Source organism: Pristiophorus japonicus, chromosome 18 (genome assembly GCF_044704955.1).
Source record: "Pristiophorus japonicus isolate sPriJap1 chromosome 18, sPriJap1.hap1, whole genome shotgun sequence".
Lineage (NCBI taxonomy): Eukaryota > Metazoa > Chordata > Chondrichthyes > Pristiophoridae > Pristiophorus > Pristiophorus japonicus.
Window position 1 is genome coordinate 72,040,578 of NC_091994.1, and position 19,801 is coordinate 72,060,378.

General features: G+C 43.5%; 1 protein-coding gene across 23 annotated transcripts in view; it reads left to right on the top strand.

Annotated features, from left to right (window-relative positions):
* LOC139228773 (eukaryotic translation initiation factor 4 gamma 3-like) overlaps positions 1-19,801 on the top strand; it is a 335,585-nt gene that overhangs the window by 172,100 nt on the left and 143,684 nt on the right. For 15 of the 23 annotated variants that reach the window (XM_070860122.1, XM_070860137.1, XM_070860131.1 and 12 more), the window contains 4 exons: positions 5,881-5,978; positions 13,438-13,563; positions 18,208-18,295; positions 19,387-19,434. In XM_070860122.1, coding sequence (XP_070716223.1) covers positions 5,881-5,978; positions 13,438-13,563; positions 18,208-18,295; positions 19,387-19,434 — 360 coding nt within the window. The remainder of the gene's footprint in view (positions 1-5,880; positions 5,979-13,437; positions 13,564-18,207; positions 18,296-19,386; positions 19,435-19,801) is intronic. The other 8 variants (XM_070860138.1, XM_070860130.1, XM_070860123.1 and 5 more) reach the window with 2 other exon arrangements.

Consider the following 19,801-nt stretch of genomic DNA (forward strand, 5'->3'; position numbering starts at 1 on the left):
GTACATGAGACCTTGGTTTAAAGTGTCATTCAAAAGAGAGTAGCTTCAACAGTGCTGTACTCATGGCTGCTTTGGAATGTGAGCTCAAATGGAGTATGAACCCACATCTTTCCTGTCCGCAGGTGACGGTGCTGTCACCCAAGCCAGGCCAGAACACACGTTTGCTTTTAGGAATACATAGTGGGGTTTGTGAGGAGCTGTCATGGCAGCTGTATTGCCACTGCAATAGTTTTTTGTAAAATGTGATTGACCAATCAGTACTGGCACCACAACAGCGGTTATGAAATTTGATAGGTTGAAATTGCGGACTTGAGGAATTTTGGTCTCCGGAATGTGATTGGTTAAAATCGTGGATTTGAGGAACCTAGGTCTCCTGAATTTGATTGGTTGAAGTGAGACTGTTCTGGTTCTGCAGTGCAGTTAAAGTGACTGCAAAACTGCAGCTCTACATCACCTGGATGTATATTCACCCAGATGCAATATTATAAATATAAATATATACAAAGCTAGCAGTTCAAATAGGCTGAACTCGTTACTTTGAAGTTAGGACACTAAATGCTGTTTATAACATTGTCAAGAATGGTCATTGCAGAGGTAGAGTACTTGCAACATAAATTAATTATTCTCCCACCTCCTCTCCCAAAATTCACAAAATCACAGAAACCTCATATTCCTAGCAAAACCCTGGGATTTCACAGTTGCTTCTTGACAAGGAATGGATCAACTGATGTCAGCTGAGAGCTGTCAATGGGTGGCTCCAGAGCATTCTTCTGGTCTTGTGCTAATCAGATGATGATCAAACTGGCTCAATACACAGCCACATCTGGTCAGTACTGAATGCTTCCTGCTAGGCATATCCCAGAGTTTGGAAAGATACTGATTTGCAGAATCGAGGCACTTGCTGATAATCCTGTGGCTGATGGCAACCTTCAGGGCTGCTGACCGAGAGTCGTGTGGCTCTTTGTCGGCCGGCACGGACATGATGGGCCGAAATGGCCGCCTCCTGCGCTGTAAATTCCTATGTTTCTAAGCCACCGAGAATGAAGACCTGAAACCATTTATCTTTCAGAAGAGAAAAGAATGCAGAAATCTCAGATCTCTTGGGCAGTTGTTTGTAAACATTGCCTTGATCTGTCTTCCTGGTTTATCTTTTAAGTAAAGTGGGTGTCACTGAGAAAAATGGCAACTAATTTGAAATTTGTAGTTTCCCCCCCACCCTCCCTCTTCCAAATTTTCTCCTTTCATCTTGGAGATGGTGGCATATATAAAGGGTATAATTCCACAAGCACTGGAAACTCCCACACTCGAGTAGCTATTTTGCGCATGAGACTAGATAGGAAGTATCAGCAGGATAGCAGTCGGGAGCAGGATTGTTTTTCCCTGTCTTTCTCTGCTATCCCACCATGCATTTGTCGCTACAAGCCAAATGCCCTGCTGCTGCCTTCATTGAGATTGGCCAACTTAGCAAAGACCAGGAATCAAACGTGGGGCTCTCCTGGTCTATTTGGCTCAACCGTATGGTGCAGTATGTTTACTCACTCAGCCTTTTGGACAAACCTGAAAATTCTGTTTTTATAAGGGTTACTTTTGAATATTAATAAACTACTTTGTGAAAACCAAACAGTTGATGAGAGTAATTCACACTTGGGCTGAATACTTTTTTTAGCTGTACTTTTCAGCTCTGTACAATGAGCGTGGACAAAGGTTCTATCTGGAAGGGTGAAAGTGCTGAATTAGCAGAGAGGGGATTGGCTAAAGCTGTAGTGCTGTATTTCTGGCACAATGCCTGGCTCTGAGCTGATATCTGTGAGAATACATTGGTGTGCATCAGCTGGTCCTGTCGGAGGTTCAAAGGTCAGACTTGCAAAGAATGAGCTGATCTGGCTAGGCGCCAGGGTTTAGAAAATCCTGTAAGTTGCATCATTGTGTGAAGGTGATCAGTTATGTGCAGCCATTGATGAGGCCATTCTCCCTGCATGCAATTACTGTTGAACTGACGAACACTGGCTTAGTGTCCGAGTAGTAACATACACAGCAGCTTTTGATTTGATGTGCACGTGCACCCTTACGAATGTGAATGTATAGTACCCTCACACATGATGGTGGTTAGTATTTGCAATTTAATAGAAGATAAAAAGGCTGTGACTAGTAGTGAGCTGTAGAGGGAGGTCAGTGATGCCTGTAATACTGGGAACTCTGATCTGAACCTTGACTGACGTGAACCTGCTAAACTAAGTGGGGAAGTTTTTCCAATTCTCAATGGATCATTTTGAACATTTCTTAATATTAGGACATGCGTCACATCCACTGTTACAGCTCCATCGGCAATAGCCTGGCAAGTCTGCAGCGTAGGCTGACCTCTTCTCTTGGTTTAAGAATGGATGTAAATGAGGGAAAGCAATGGGTTGGATGGAGAAAGAGAGAAAATAAAATAATTGGTGTGGGAAATGAGCAAATAGTTACAGGAAGAAAGATACTTGCATTTAACGTGGTAAAATGGTCCACGTGCTTCACGGGAGGAAAATGGGTGAGAACTGTCATGGTGACTGTACCTCAAATGCTTTTGCTGCAATGTGATTGTGCAGGATTTTTTTGGTGGACTGTTGATTGTGGTGAAAATTAAATACGGTTTTACTTAAAATGTTTGGTGAAGCCAGGAAAAAAAAAAACTAAGTAAGGGGAGAAGCTTTGATCTACGTTCAGAGATGGGTTTCAGTATTTCCCCCCCGTGACCCTTTTTGTATTAGCTTTCTTTCCCCCATACCTGTTCTGGTTAAGCAGGCATATCCTGTATCCCGCACTGTAGATGTTTCTCACCATCAGTTTGTACTGTTGCTCCAACTGACCGTGAACTGCGACTGCTTCACTCACACTTTGGGGCTCTTCTGTTCGAAAAATAAAATTTCTATAGTCTTATCCTGCATTTTATACATTTCATTTAGGTCCCCATGAATTCTGCAGCACCCCAAAGCCAATTTCTTTGACTGACCCCACCAAGTTATGCAGCACGAGAATGTAGAATCTAAGCTCGTACCAATTGGTCAACACACATTTATTTTATGTTTTTTAAAGTGTGACGGCACAATTTTGTCTTTTTATAAACAAAAACACACACAAGTTCAGAGTACGACATTTGCACTGCCATCTTGCAGCCCCCGGTGAGGGGCGAGAGGCGAGAGCAGGAGCAGAACCTACAGCTGTCCCGCCTACTTGCCACAACTACCTCCAACCATCAGTCAGCACCTCACTAACCAGTCAACCCATAGTCTGCCAGTCAGATTGCCAACGCACCAGTCAGATCGCCAACGCACCAGTTTGCACCACCAGGAGCCAAATTTTCAATTAAAAAGTCTTTTACAACTATATAACCGTACATTCACATTTGGGAGACAACGACCAAAGATTACTGCCCTTTACACTTTTGCAGTCATCAGGCTCTTAAAAGAAGTGGCTGCAGAGATAGTGGATGCATTGGTTGCAATCTATCAAAATTCCCTGGTCTGGAGAGGTCCCAGCAGATTGGAAAACTGCAAATGTAACTCCCCTATTTAAAAAAAAAAGTAGGCAGACAGAAAACGGGAAACTATAGACCAGTTAGCCTAACATCTGTCGTTTGGAAAATGCTGGAGTCTATTTATTAAGAAAGCAGTAGCAGGGCATTTGGAAAATCATAATGCAGTCAAGCAGAGTCAGCATTGTTTTATGAAAGGGAAATCATGTTTGACAAATTTGTTGGAGTTCTTTGAGGATGTAACATGCAGGGTAGTTAAGGGGGAACCACTAGATGTGGTGTATTTGGATTTCCAAAAGGCATTCGATAAGGTCCACATAAAGGTAACTGCACAAGATAAGAGCTCACTGGGTTGGGGGAAATATATTAGCACGGATAGAGGATTGACTAACAGAAAACAGAGAGTTGGGATAAATGGGTCATTTTCCAGTTCCCAAATGGTAACTAGTGGAGTGCCATAGGGATCGGTGCTAGGGCCTCAACTATTTACAATCTATATTAATGACTTGGATGAAGGGACAGAGTGTAATCTAGCCAAGTTTGCTGATGATACAAAGGTGGGTGGGAAAGCAAGTTGTGAGGAGTACACAAAATATCTGCAAAGGGATATAAACAGGCTAAGTGAGTGGGCAAACATTTGTAGATTGGACTATAATGTGGGAAAATGTGAGGTTATCCACTTTGGCAGGAAAAATAAAAATTATTATTTAAATGGAGAGAGATTACAAAGTGCTGCAGTACAGAGGGATCTGGGGGTCCTTGTGCATGAAACACAAAGTTAGTATGTAGGTACAGCAAGTAATCAGGAAGGCAAATGGAATGTTGACCTTTATTGCAAGGGGGATGGAATATAAAAACAGAGAAGTCCTGCCACAACTGTACAGGGTATTGGTGAGACCACACCTGGAGTACTGCGTACAGTTTTGGTCTCCTTTCTTATCATAATCATTTAAGGAAGGATATACAGGTGTGACGTCCGGAAACCGCGAGACTGTTCCGGATTCCGGGTATTTCCGGATTTCGGAAAGTCTTTGCCTGGGCCGAAGTGGGGAGGGGGGTCGGTCAGGCCGCTGGAGGTTTGGGGGCGGGGAGGGGATCGGGCCACGAGAGGAGCAGGAGGGTCGGTCGGGCCACTGGGGTGGGGGTCAGTCAGTCATTCGAGCTGTCGGGGGGGGGGGGGGGGGGGTGGAGGAGGAGGGCGGGCCGTTGAAGGGCGGGGGACTGCGGATTTCAGAACATTTTCTGGTTTCCGGACCATCCCGCCATGGATTGGTCCGGATTCCGGAACTCCTGATTTTGAATGTTACACCTGTACTTGCATTGTTGGCAGCTTAGAGAAGGTTCACTCGGTTGATTCCTGAGATGAAGGGGTTGACTTATGAAGCAAGGTTGAGCAGGTTGGGCCTATACTCATTGGAGTTTAGAAGAATGAGAGGGGATTTATTGAAACATATAGGATTCCGAGGGGGCTCGGGAAGGTAGATGCAGACAGGATGTTTCCATTTGTGGGGGAATCTAGAACGAGGGGGCATAGTTTCAGAATAAGGGGTCGCCCATCTAGAACTGAGATGAGGAGGAATTTCTTCTCTGAGGGACGTGAATTTGTGGAATTCTCTGCCCCAGAGAGCTGTGGAGGCTGGGTCATTGAATAACTTTAAGGGAGATAAACCGATTTTTGAACGATAAGGGAGTCGAGGGTTATGGGGAGCGGGCAGGGAAGTGGAGCTGAGCCCAAGATCAGATCAGCCATGATCTTAATAAATGGCGGAGCAGGTTCGAGGGGCCAAATGGCCTACTCCTGCTCATATTTCTTATCTTCTTAATTCAGAAGTTATGACTGCAGTTTTACCCATGCTGCCCTACTAGCTGTGGAACCACCCCATCCGGCGCATGTGCACACTGGCCCAGCCACAAGTCTGTAATTGAATATTTGGAGCAAAGACAAAACAATAGCAACCCATGAAACAGCAGTACCACCCAGGGTAAGACTGCAAGAAATACTGCGGGGTACCAGATACAGCCTGTTTCTGATTCTGTGGCGGGGATAGTTTCCATGCCTATTTAATCACAAAGCCCTGGGGGCCCTGATCCTGATCACAATACACGGCATTCTGCTTTTGTGCCCGTTATCTACATTGGCAGCAGACGCTTCAGCATTGCATGTTTGATTTCAGTGTTATCTTGATGTGAGCAGACTTCTGAGCTCTGTGCATCTAGGGGACTCTGCCTGCAATTGAATTGCTAGTGACAACTTGTCACTAGAACTTTAAAGCATGTGAAATTTAGAAAGTCCATGATAAAGTTTCCCTCCGCCAAGATTGCAGAGCAAAGATGATGAAAGAACTCTAATGTGCTTTCTCTTTCACCAGCGCCATCATATTACAGTCAACCTGTGTATTCGCCGTCTGCACCTTTGATAGTGCCTACACAACAACCACCACCTCCAACAAAGAGGGAAAAGAAAACGGTATGGCAAGTCCATGTGCTGCTTCCTTTCTGCTTTCAGTAGGTGATACTATGGGCCCAAGTTTCCACAAGAAAAAAACGGGCGCCCCTCCGAGCTGGGCGCCCGTTTTTTGCGCCTAAAACGGCGCCTAAAAAAATCCTCGGTATTCTCCACCTACTTACAGGTCCTCTGGCCCTCGGCGCAGTCAGCACGAGCTGTGGGGGGGACGGAGCCAGGTCCCTGCGCTGAAAACCGTGCCGGGACCTCTGCACATGCGCGCTACAGTCGGCACGTGAGTGCAGTAGGTCCAGGCGCCGAACTGTGTGGGAGGGGCCCAAAGCACGCAGCCCCTAGCCCTGGCTGAATGGCCTCACTGGGGCTGCGTGGATAAGGCTCCTCCCACGGCCAGCTCCTGCTCCCCGACAAGACCCGACACCCGCTCTCCCCCCCCACTGGACCTGACTCCCGGACTGGATCCGATCCGACCTGACCTCTCCCTTCTCCTCCCCCCCCCCCCCCCCCCCTCCTCTCTCTCTCTCTCTCTCTCTCTCTCTCTCTCTCTCTCTCTCTTCCCCCCCCCCCCTCTCTCTCTCCCACCCTCTCTCTCTCTCTCTCTCTCTCTCTCTCTCTCTCTCTCTCTCTCTCTTTGTCTCTCTCTCTCTCTCTCTCCCTCCCTCCCTCTCTCTCTCTCCCTCTCCCGCTCAGCGGCACGAACGGCTACAGAATTCTCCCTGGCTGAAGCACTTTCACACAGGTAGGAAGATGGTTTATTTAATCTTTTCTTGGCTTATAAATGTTTATTCAGGTTGGATTTATTTGTAGAAGTATAAATAAGGATTTATTGTCGAATTTAATGAGTTCCCTTCCTCCCCCCAACCTCGTTCTGGACGCCTAATTTGTAACCTGCGCCTGATTTTTTAATGTGTAGAACAGGTTTTTTCAGTTCTACAAAAATCTTCACTGGCTCCATTCTACTTTAGTTTGGAGTACATTTTCACTGTGGAAACTTACAAATCAGGCGTCAGTGGCCGGACACGCCCCCTTTTGAAGACAAAATTCTGTTCTAAACTAGAACTGTTCTACTTGACTAGAACTGCAGAAAAAAAAATGTGGAGAATTGCGATTTCTAAAATAGTCCGTTCTCCACCAGTTGCTCCTAAAAATCAGGTGCGAATCATGTGGAAACTTGGGCCCTATATGTGTGTAGATGAGTGGAATTGAGGTTTAATTCATAACTCGCAAAAACTCGCAAGATCGCAAATCTTGACATGTCTTTGGGAAAATTATTGTGCCTGGTGTTGAATGTGTAAATGAGATTTTAATGTGCAGTTTATATAGGTTGAATTTGTCAATTTGAAAGCATCCAATTGCCCTATCGCCCCCATCTCTAATTTCATTCAAGAAACATGCCTCTTTTTTTTTTAAACGAGTGCAGTAGAAGCTGCTCAATCATGGCAGTGCTGCCTTTGCTGGCTCCTGCCCATAAATTGGGAACATTTAAAAGAAATATAATCACCTCAGAAGGGCATTCATTTTGGTACTGATGTCCCTATCACAACGGAAGGGGAAAGCTTTCTATCCAGCTAAATGTCTTACCAAATTTAAGGAGAGGTGGGATGTTGTATTGGTCTACATGGTAGAAGTTAGCCTATCTGATGAGTGACCCCCACCACCTCTGTTTTGGTACAGTTAATTTTATATCTTGAAATATTTCCACAGTCATCCTCCATTTTAGTGTGACATTTATCTATAATTCTTAGTGGGATAGAGGAGGACCGATCTAGCCACCCAGAACTGGGCATCCATCAGCAGCAGAATTATATACTGCCACAATCTGTAACGTCATAGAAACATAGAAAATAGATGCAGGAGTAGGCCATTCGGCCCTTCGAGCCTGCACCGCCATTCAATAAGATCATGGCTGATCATTCCCTCAATACCCCTTTACTGCTTTCTCTCTATACCCCTTGATCACCTTAGCTGTAAGGGCCATATCTAACTCCCTCTTGAATATATCCAATGAACTGGCATCAACAACTCTCTGCGGTAGGGAATTCCACAGGTTAACAACTCTGAGTGAAGAAGTTTCTCCACATCTCAGTCCTAAATGGCCTACCCCTTATCCTCAGACTATGTCCCCTGGTTTTGGACTTCCCCAACATCGGGAACATTCTTCCCGCATCTAACCTGGCCAGTCCTGTCAGAATATTATACGTTTCTATGAGATCCCCTCTCATCCTTCTAAACTCCAATGAATAAAGGCCCAATTGATCCAGTCTCTCCTCATATGACAGTCCAGCCATCGCTGGAATCAGTTGAATACCCCTGGATGTTGAGTTCCCAGCCGTGGTCACCCTGGAGCCATGTCCGTGATGTCAAATTATCCGTTAACTGCTGTGTGTGCAGTTAATTTGTCTACCTTATTCCGAATACGTCTCGCATTGAGGCGCAAAGCCTTCAGGCTTGTCTTTTTAACACACTTTGACCCTTTAGAATTTTTCTGTAATGTGGCCCTTTTTGTTTTTTCCCTTGGGTTCCTCTGCCCTCCACTTTTACTATTCTCCTTTATATCTTTTCCTTCTGCCTCCATATTACTTCTCTCTCTCTCCCTGCATAGGTTCCCATCCCTCTGCCATGTTAGTTTAACTCCTCCCCAACAGCACTAGCAAACACTCCCTCTGGGACATTGGTTCCGGTCCTGCCCAGGTGCAGACCGTCTGGTTTGTACTGGTCCCACCTCCCCCAGAACCGGTTCCAATGTCCCAGGAATTGAATCCCTCCCTCTTGCACCACTGCTCAAGCTACGTAGTCATCTGAGCTATCCTGCGATTCCTACTCTGACTAGCACGTGGCACTGGTAGCAATCCTGAGGTTACTACCTTTGAGGTCCTACTTTTTAATTTAGCTTCTAGCACTCTAAATTCGTCTCGTAAGACCTCACCCCTTTTTTTACCGATATGCACCACGACAACTGGCTGTTCACCCTCCCTTTTCAGAATGTCCTGCACCCGCTGCGAGACATCCTTGACCCTTGCACTAGGGAGGCAACATACCATCCTGGAGTCTCGATTGCGGCCGCAGAAAAGCCTATCTATTCCCCTTACAATCGAATCCCCTATCACTATGGCTCTCCCACTCTTTTTCCTGCCCTCCCTTGCTGTAGAGCCACCCACGGTGCCATGAACTTGGCTGCTGCTGCTTCCCCTTCAACAGTACCCAAAGCAGTGTATCTGTTTTGCAGGGGGATGACCGCAGGGGACCTCTGCACTACCTTCCTTGCACTGCTCTTCCTGCTGGTCACCCATATAGGTTGGGCCTATATTCATTGGCGTTCAGAAGAATGAGAGGTGATCTTATTGAAGCATAGAAGGTAATGAGGGGGCTCGACAAGGTGGGTGCAAAGAGGATATTTCCACTCACAGGAAACTAAAACTAGGGGACATAGTTTCAGAATAAGGGCACGTCCATTTAAAACTGAGATGAGGAGGAATTTCTCTGCTCAGATGGTTGTAAATCTGTGGAATTCTCTGCCCCAGAGAGCTGTGAAGGCTGGGCCATTGAATATATTTAACATAGAAAATAGGTACAGGAGTAGGCCATTCGGCCCTTCAAGCCTGCACCATCATTCAATAAGGTCATGGCTGATCATTCAACTCAGTACCTTCTTTCCTGCCTTCTCTCCATACCCCTTGATCCCTTTAGCTGTAAGGGCCATATCCAACTTCCTCTTGAATATATCTAACGAACTGGCATCAACAACTCTCTGGAAGAGAATTCCACAGGTTAACAACTCTGAGTGAAGGCGTTTCTCCTCATCTCGGTCCTAAATGGCTTACCCCTTATCCTCAGACTGTGACCTCTGGTTCTGGACTCCCCCAAAATTGGGAACATTCTTCCTGCATCTAACCTGTCCAGTCCCGCCAGAATTTTATATGTTTCTATGGGATCCTCTCTCATTCTTCTAAACTCCAGTGAATACAGGCCCAGTCGATCCAGCCTCTCCTTGTATGTCAGTCCTGCCATCGCGGGAATCAGTTTGGTGAACCTTCGCTGCACTCCCTCAATAGTAAGAACGTCCTTCCTCAGATTAGGAGACCAAAACTGAACACAATATTCCAAGTGAGGCCTCACCAAGGCCCTGTACAGCTGCAGCAAGACCTCCCTGCTCCTATACTCAAATCCCCTCACTATGAAGGCCAACATGCCATTTGCCACCTTCACCGCCTGCTGCATCTGCATGCCATTCTTCAATGACTGATGTACCATGGCACCCAGGTCTCGTTGCACCTCCCCTTTTCTTAATCTGTCACCATTCAGATAATCTGCCTTCATGTTTTTGCCACCAAAGTGGATAACCTTACATTTATCCACATTATACTTCATCTGCCATGCATTTGCCCACTCACCTAACCTGTCCAAGTCACCCTGCAGCCTCTTGGCATCCTCCTCACAGCTCACACCTCCACCTAGCTTAATGTCATCTGTAAACTTGGAGATATTACTCTCAATTCCTTCATTGATGTATATTGTAAATAGCTGGGGTCCCAGCAATGATCCCTGCGGCACCCCACTAGTCACTGCCTGCCGTTCTGAAAAGGACCTGTTTATCCTGACACTGCTTCCTGCCTGCCAACCAGTTCTCTATCCACATCAATACATTACCCCCATACCATGTGCTTTAATTTTGCACACCAATCTCTTGTGTGGGACCTTGTCAAAAGCCTTTTGAAAGTCCAAATACACCACATCCACTGGTTCTCCCTTATCCACTCTGCTAGTTACATCCTCAAAAAATTCTAGAAGATTTGTCAAGCATGATTTCCCTTTCATAAATCCATGCTGACTTGGACCGGCCCGGTCACTGCTTTCCAAATGGGCTGCTATTTCATCTTTAATAATTGATTCCAACATTTTCCCCACTACTGATGTCAGGCTAACCGGTCTATAATTCCCTGTTTTCTCTCTCCCTTTTTTTAAAAAGTGGTGTTAGATTAGCTACCCTCCAGTCCAGAGGAACTGATCCAGTGTTGGATCCACTATTTCTAGGGCCATTTCTTTCAGTACTCTGGGATGCAGACTATCAGGCCCTGGGGATTTATCGGCCTTCAATCCCATCAATTTCCTAACAATTTCCTGGCTAATAAGGATTTCCTTCAGTTCATCCTTCTCGCTAGACCCTCGGTCCCCTAGTATTTCCGGAACGTTATTTGTGTCTTCCTTAGTGAAGACAGAATCAAAGTATTTGTTCAATTGGTCTGCCGCTTCTTTGTTCCCCATTATAAATTCACCTGATTCTGACTGCAAGGGACCTACGTTTGTTTTCACTAATCTAATATGGAGATGGAGATAGACAGATATTTTGAGTGATAGAATAAAGGGTTATGGGAAGCGGGGCAGGGAAGTGGAGCTGAGTCCATGACCAGATCAGCCACGATCTTATTGAATGGCGGAGCAGGCTCGAGGGACCAAATGGCCAGTCCTGCTCCTGTTTCTTGCGTAACACCATAACCACAAGGTCAACAGCAATTCAAGGAGAAGGCTCACCATCGCCTTCTCATGGCAGTTATGGATGTGCAATAAATACCAGCCTTGCCAATGTCACCCACACCTAGAGAACAAATAAAAAACACTGCTCAATACAGAACATGAATCGAAAAGTGTTACAATAAGAACACCCAGTCCCTTAAGATCTTTCGGTTTATTGGTTGGTTGGTTGATTTCACTCAGTCTGTGGACATGTCCTGAGGTCAAAGTAAAGGTTATCTGGAAAAGGAGACTAGATTCTTGCCCTCTTGATTCTTTGGGCACTCTGAAAATGTGCACATTGTTACATTGGGAGTGGTTATCAAGATTGTACAGCTTTGCAGTCATACCCTTGGTTCTGGAATAAAATGAGCTGTACCTTGCTCCAAGTGTGTATCTTCGCCTGCTGCTGATCAATTAATGCTGTTTGGAGCTCAGTCAATGTTTGTTATTTTTGCCGTATTATTATCCTATTGATCTGAATACTGCTGAGGCAGAAGTCTCAGGTTAGAGTAGGGGTCCAGTCCAGTGAAGGTGAAAGAGTTTTCACATCCCATAAAAGGCAGTGCAGAAGGGGAATTGAGAGATTATGAATTTTGCTCTACATGTAATATTTCATTATATATTTTTTGAACTTGAAAATTGGAATTCAGATTGGGAGAACTGTTTAGATGGTGATGGATTTTGCCAGGGTAGAAGGAGCACAACCATGCTTGATACACCGCTCTCCAGAAGTTATCATGTGACCGTAGAATTTGCTGACACCAGTCTGACGTAATTTTGTGGTATTGTACTGAGTTGTTCTCTCTTGCAACCGTCTCGTCGCACTTTGCATAAGCGGACTGTACATCCTCAATCAACCAGAAGCTGCAACTCTGCAGTTTCCTGCCACCGCAAAGACCTCATATCCTTTCGGACTCTCAATCCTAGATCACTCGTGCCTGCTGCATTTTATTTTCCTTCAAGCAATTTCAGAGGACAGCATATCAACACACCGCATTAGAGTTGGGATCAGATTTTGAATTAACTAAATTTATTTCCAGAAATTAAACAAGTAGGACACAGAGAATATGTGCTTATGTACAGTGAAGGCAGTAAATGGCCTGATCTTTTAAAAGTACTCTGCTCCTGAGTGAATGTGGTAAAAGTCTCTCTACGAGATCTGGAGCATCCGCCAACACTTGTTTTTGGTTTTGGACCACCCTGTTTCAAATGTTTTTGTAGTTCATCGTCTCTCGTGCATGCCTGTTTCTCCACCCCCCCCCCCCCCCCCCCCTTCTCTCTTTCACTCTCATAAAGCCTTCCTGGCTTAATTAACACATTGATACTGTTTGGAAACCTAGAACAAAGACCACCTTCTTGGAGCCAGACATGCTGGAGCTGGGTGGCCATCTTCAATCTTCTTTGCCTCTGCTTTACATTTACACAGAGCACAATGTACTATTTTATATTAATAGCAAAGCTAGTTCTGCCAGCGCGTGTCTCGTGATAATACCATGGCATTTATCACAGTCAGGCTATTAGATTTTAACTTATCTCAAATTGATCTGAAACTCCCTTGGAGAAAGCTAATCGAGCTATGTTGCAGGGCCTGTATACTGCAGCTGTTAATTTATGTTCCTACTTGTTTAGCAGTGCAGTTTCTTCTTGCTTATATAGTCTATATGCTTAAGGTGTGCCCACAGTGTTGAAGCTGTTTTGGTAGCATATTCCCAAGTGCCTCGCACTATTAACATTGGAAGAAATTGAAGTTCCGCACTAAAACCAAACCAAACAGCATTGCAGAATATTTTTTAATAGTAAAGCTCTTTGGGATGTTTTCCTACCATAAAGTTCGATGTTCTAGATCAAGGAAACATTTTGGTGTCAGACAGAAAGTCTTGACCATAAAAGGAAGTGTTGCTTATGATGGTGAGGGCTGTAACAGTTTAATGCTGTGTTGGTTTCTCTTCTGCAGATTAGAATCCGTGATCCAAACCAGGGAGGCAAGGACATCACTGAAGAAATAATGTCCGGAGGAGGGGGGAGCAGAAACCCGACACCACCTGTAGTGAGGCCGAGCTCCACGCCTACTCCACCTCAGGTAGTTAGAAAATATCCGACTTCTTTAACATAATTAAACAGCATTCAGTATAAACTAGCTGTTTTGTTAAAAATTGATAGTTGTATAGAATTTTTAGTTTTACACCATTTTAGGTCCATTCTAATATGTATCAGAGGGGTACAAGCTTGTAACAGCATAGTAAAAGTAAACTCCAAACAGTACTTTGATATGTCGGGCTCAGGGCCATGCAGGGCAAATTTAGGACAGATGTTAATCACCCTTTGAAAGAAGGACTTTTAACACCTGGGACAGGTTGCCAGGAAAGAGTGAGTGCAGCCAAGATACTGGTTTCATTTAAGAGACAGTTAGATGCTGCGATGATCAGGTGGAAAGATTAATGTTCTGTAAGGATGAACATAAATGTGCAGAAGGATCATGTTCACCCCAATCTATCTTGTGACCATTTGCAACCTTTCCGATAGGTAGGTACATGGCGATTGCATTCTAGGCGGGAGCTAAGTATAGAGGCGGAATCTCAATTATCTTTCATAATGGAGAGGACGCCTCGTTTGCCAGATGAATCTCCAAATGGCACTGTTGATTTCTGTTGACATTTGAATGAACTGCTTCCCCCACCCACCTGTCTCAGTCCTCCCTGCCAGCAATGCCTCCGTCCTCCCTGCCAGCCATGCTTCCATTGCTTTCGTTGGCAAAGCAGCTATTGGTGCTGCAACAGTTACTCCATTAAATGAGCTCTTGGCTCCCTCCTGTCCATGAGTCCTGGAGTCGACCCGAAACGGGCAGCCAAAGCACCAACCACAGTTACAGCGGTGAGCATCCGAGCCCAGCGTGCACTCTCCCACAGTGCTCTGCCATGATACTGACAGATTCATTGAAGGTGAGCAAATACAGCTTTTAATGTTTTTGGCTGGTTTTCTAGAGTCTGGGACCAGCCCGATGGCTAGAGTCACGAGCTGCCAGATCGGCTGGTGGAGCAGCCGCTGAGGTGGCAGCTGGTCTTGCTGACAGGAGGAGCATTATTGCCAAGCTTTTAGTCCAAACATTTTGAAAAGGAAAATTCTTGCAGATAATCTAATACAGGTAAAGGGGAGCGCAAGCAATTGAGGTTCCACTTTTAGTTTAAGGGATTATAACTCTTCAGTGCATTACTATTGGAACGTTGAACAAAAAAATATACAGGATCAGGCAGTACCATTGTGCTCCATCTGGCCAGAGCAGTAACATTGAAATTTGGAAGATTTTTTCGAAGTACAAAGGAGTTCTGTTTACTTATTATAGTATGAGCGAGAAACTGTCATTATTAACTACATCGTTTTATTTTATCTTGTGAGCTAATTGTTTCGGACAAGATTTTGATGCATTTAATCGATGTATTTGTGTCCATTTAATCAATGATTAAAATGGACTAATCCCATTGGTAAGCCATTGTGCAGCAATCCCCAATTGACTGCAGATTTTTTAGAGCAAACTTAAGTATTAATGTGCACACACAAAGCAGTTCTGTGGTATATACAAGTCTAAAAAGGTTGACTTGTGGCCATAATTAGGCAAGTGATTTGGTGTGGCACACATCCAGTGAAAGAATCCTAAGAATTTTGAATTTACATTGGGTTAGTATGTAAGAAAAGGTGAAAAATATAAATAATTTAAAAATAATACATGTTTTTTTAAAACTCTGTAAATTCAAAGAAAATGTACTACCATTTCCCCCCCCCCCTCATTTTACAATCTTTATAAATTGATTCACAAATTTGCATTGAGCAGAACTGGTAATATTGCATCTGTGTATTCAGAATTTAAAAAGCACCTGAGTGATTATACATTTAACTTTGAATTTAAGCTTTGAACTGCATTTCCATCTAATTTTACATATTTTGTGAACCATTTTTGTTCTGGTTTGTGTTCTCTAAATGTAAATTAGTAAACTAACTAAAACCTAGATCAGTAGGGGACCTTGACTATCGGTTCCAAAGTTAATGTCACTTATGGTGGCCATGCGATGTGTAATTAAATCATATAGTTGTAGGTTTCCTCATTTTTCTGTTGCAGTAAAGTGGTACAAAACGGATTGTATGTTATAACTGCTGCACAATGTAATTGAGATTTAAAAGAAAATATGAAGATTTGCTGAAGTAAAACTTTTAGAAATGTATGCTTGCACATCTTGTTTGAAGTATTGTCTGTGTTTCATGTTGTACCGAACTTTAAATACTTGTCTGTCTTCTAATGTGTATGATGTATCATGTTCCCTCTAAGTTAAATTCTGATTACAAATGAAGAATAAAAAGAAATAATCATCATTGCACAAAAATAATGGTGAACAGATGAATTTTAGTGCCTGGGTCTGATTTTTGTCAGCTTTTAGTTATGTATGTGAAGCGTTTTCACCAAGGTGATACCATTTGGCAGCGGAAGTCTTGTGTGATTCGGTAGACCTAATTGGAATTTAATGCATCCAATGTTCAGGTTTCTGCCAGAGAAACTGGACACCTGTCGTAGTTATCTTTCTAATATATATACTAAAAAAACACATTTTGCATTAGTTTGCTCATTATTGCCACCAGATTTGTAGCACAAGTGTGTCTGTCAGTCACCAATGCACTTTTGTTGGATAAGAGATGGTGGTGTATTGTTTGCAGGAAGGGGCTGGTCTTCAATGTTTCCTTGTTGGAATGAAATGCTTCATCCAGCACTCTTTCAAAGACTTTACTACTGAGTGTTCATGTGATTTGGTGCTGTTCAGACTTTGGCCTGCTGGTTGTGAGTTTGGTCCTCTGCTCCTAGAGCAACCAGGTGGGCCTCAGCATTCTCTGAGCTTCTAACCCAACAGACGTGCATGTCTGTGTTCCCTTTCTCACCATTTATTTCTGTTCACATTACCTGCTTAAGAGTTACTTATTTTTAGATCCAAATATATCCTCCTCGCTGTAGAGTACTTTTAAAAAAAAAAAAAAAAAAAAAATGTTTGCTGTATCCTATCTCAGTGGAGTAGCATTCATGGCCCATCCTTGTCAGCTGGAATGATTGACAAGTTTCACTGGTTGGTATGTACAACTACAGCCACCATAAATCGATAATGATGGTATTGGCTATGGGGTAGAGGTGCAGGGTGGTGCAGTGGTGGAACTCTTAAGAATTGGCCCAGGAAGTGGAGCTACCAGTTCATGTTTTTAATTTTGCAGACTCTAAGCTAGATTTTCAGTTTTCAACGAAAATGGTAGTTTTATGTCAAAATTACCGTTTTCGTTGCCCTACTGTTTTTAGGCCTAACTTTTGGCCTTTATGTCTGCGCCAATAAAGTCGGTGTTGCAAGAAGATTCGCGCCGCAAACCACGAGTTTTGGAAACTTTAGTCCGGGGCTGGTAGCGCTGCGAGAGAGGCCTTGGGCGGGGTGGGGGTGGGGGAAACAAAACAAAAAATTGCACACAACATTCACAAAACCCTTACCGACTAAATCGCTGAAAAATAATTAAAAAAATAAAAGCTTTAACTTACCTTTTTGCAGGTTTTCATACTTAGCGCTGCTGGCAGGGCTGCACAGACAGGTTTGAACCTGTCGGTATTCTGGGCGCAGTGTACGGGTCGGGAGAATGCCGAAAGTACGACGGTAACGCAATCTGTGGCGTTGCACGTCTCTGCACCTCTCCCCGGCGGTACTTGGAAGCACGGCTACAAAAAGGTACTCGAGGATCCCGCCAACCGGGTTTTCGCTGCGGAGAGCCAAATCGCGGCGAAAATCCAGCCCTTAGTCTTTCAATCTCTCCTGGGGGAAGTGACAAACGAAGGTTGGCACAAAGAAAGAATCTGTCCCATTCTCACACTCTCCCCGTTGCCCCCCACTCCCATCCGTTATGATAGTTGGCCATTTTCCTGGCCGTTAAATTGGCGAGCAGGTCTCTGAAATGGACAAGTCAATTTTTAGTACATTTTAAATCAGATTAGATAATGCTATTTACTATCAGCAGTAAAGAGCAGTGTTATTTTAATTTACAAAAAAAAAGAGCAAAATAGCTGAATACTTGATTTGTTACTCCCCTAAATTCACCAACTCAAAATGTAAGCTGTAGCATTTTGACCAATTTGTAAAGATTAAGTCTGTTTAATCAGTTGATACATGACTAGAATTAAAATTAACAGCTAAACTCTCTTTGAAATTAACATTTAATTTAACTGCTTGTGACTTAAAAATTCCTCACAGAAATTGCTAAATTTATTTTCTGGTTATGCTTATGCAACAATGTTTCTCAATAGAAAATCTTCGCGAATGATCAGCAACAAACTATCGTCATTGGTAATCTGGCTCCGACTTATCAGAAGAGGTTAATGAAAGGGCAGGGAAATGATATATAATACTTTTTCGAGTAATTGGCCAGTCCTCAATAGATCACAAAGGACTCTTAGAGGGAACACTGAGAATGTATTAGCAGAGTTCTGTCTGTTGTCTATCCTTGCTGTTAATGGTAATCCTGTTTTCTTTTCCTTCTCATTCCTGCTTACTCCATCTCTTCTTTTTGGTTTTGCTTTTTGTTCTTGAATTAATTGTCCTACTATGGAATTTCATGGTAAACTTTTTTGCTTATTTTCCTCTCTGTTGCGTGTTCCATGTGCTAGTTTTTGTGTCCGCACCCTCATTATCCTCACCTGTTATACCTCAAATCCCAGCAGCTACCCAGTCAGGTTGCAGATCACGGACCAGTTTTTGGAACTGTGGAAAATGCTCACATGGCACCAAGTGTGGACTTCAAGCAAGGTTTGTTCAGTTCTTCTCTGGTATATATTGTTGCAATGTTTTGACTGGTGACTAGGGGAGGTTTAGCTATTGTATAGTGGTTTATGCGTGTTGATCGTCCAGTGAGGAAATGGATGAAAAGAGCCCTATATTTCATTTTGAAGATATTTCCATCAGGTAGATTGCTGCTAAAAGATGCCCTCGTGAAGTCTTTTGTTATGGTTAGATTGAAGTTTTTCTTAAAGTGTAATCTTCAGGTTTCCTTATGAATTTAGCTTAATTTACATTCCAGATGAAAGAAGCTTTGTGCCCATCACTTTCAAGACTTTGCATTGACTAGTTCCCATGATGCCTGACATGTACATTTCTCATACTTGTATGTTTATATGAGCAGGTAGTAAACTTATTTGTGTTTCTTCAGTCCTTGGTAAGTTAGTTGTACCTGTTAAGAGCTACTATCAATGCATGATTAGCAGAAAGAAGCAAGGAAGGGTATGCCCATCATTTCAGAGGAAAATTGCAAGATGGTAACTCTTGGATGATCCAGGCAGTGGCCCCCAGAAGACTAGCTTCAACCATCAATCTTGAGATCCATTTTCACAGAGAGGTTTAATATAGAACGGTGTGCATTACCAGCACCAGTGTTCCCTCTAAGCTGCGCGAGGGCACACAGTAATCTGCAAGGTCCCACACAGGCTGCTCACAAACTTTTACATTGGACGTACCGCACATTGAAAGAAACGGGCCACGCAGAACAAAGCGCAGCTTACAGGGAACATTGGCCAGAGCACTATAGTCCCATTGCCTCATGTTAGTTTGCGTGGTATTTACGGAATAGCTATCTGCAAAGACAGATCTCCTCAGATTTTGCCCCATTTGAGAGGGTGATTGACGAGAGCTCCTTCCTGCAAGTTTTCCATCAACAGTATTTTTCATATCATTGTAAACCTAAAAAAAACACTTGTAACCAGTGTGAGACATGTTATTAACTATTATGGAGCCCACTCTCGTCAAATAAGTATGGGTGTGTGACAGAACAAGGCCTTGTAGACAGTGGAATGTGAAAAATGACCTGACCAAGATAATGGCAGTACAATATTCATTTCTTAAAGGGTCAGTGTCCCCGGTTATCCCCCCTCCCCACCTCCGGCTCAAACCAGGTGAGATGGCAATGTTTATTTTTTATATGGAAATTGAACGTTTCAGGCTGTGAGATACTCTAGATATGGCAAGCCATTTAATATAATCATAGTTTTACTGCAAAGAATGTAATCAAAATAAAATTTACGTTCAGCAAATTCTGAGTTGGATTTAGAGATTGTAGAAAATTTGTTTTGGCGACCACTTTTGGTCCAAGATTATATAATTTAGTGATGTGTTTAATATTGATGTCTATTTGAAAAACTTCTGCATTTCTCTCATTTTAAACAAAGGCTAGTTGGAAGGAATCAGTATCTTGATACTCCTCCGTATTGCACATCTCGTAATAGAAAGGTAGATAATATTCAGGGAGGGGGAGGAAGGGCA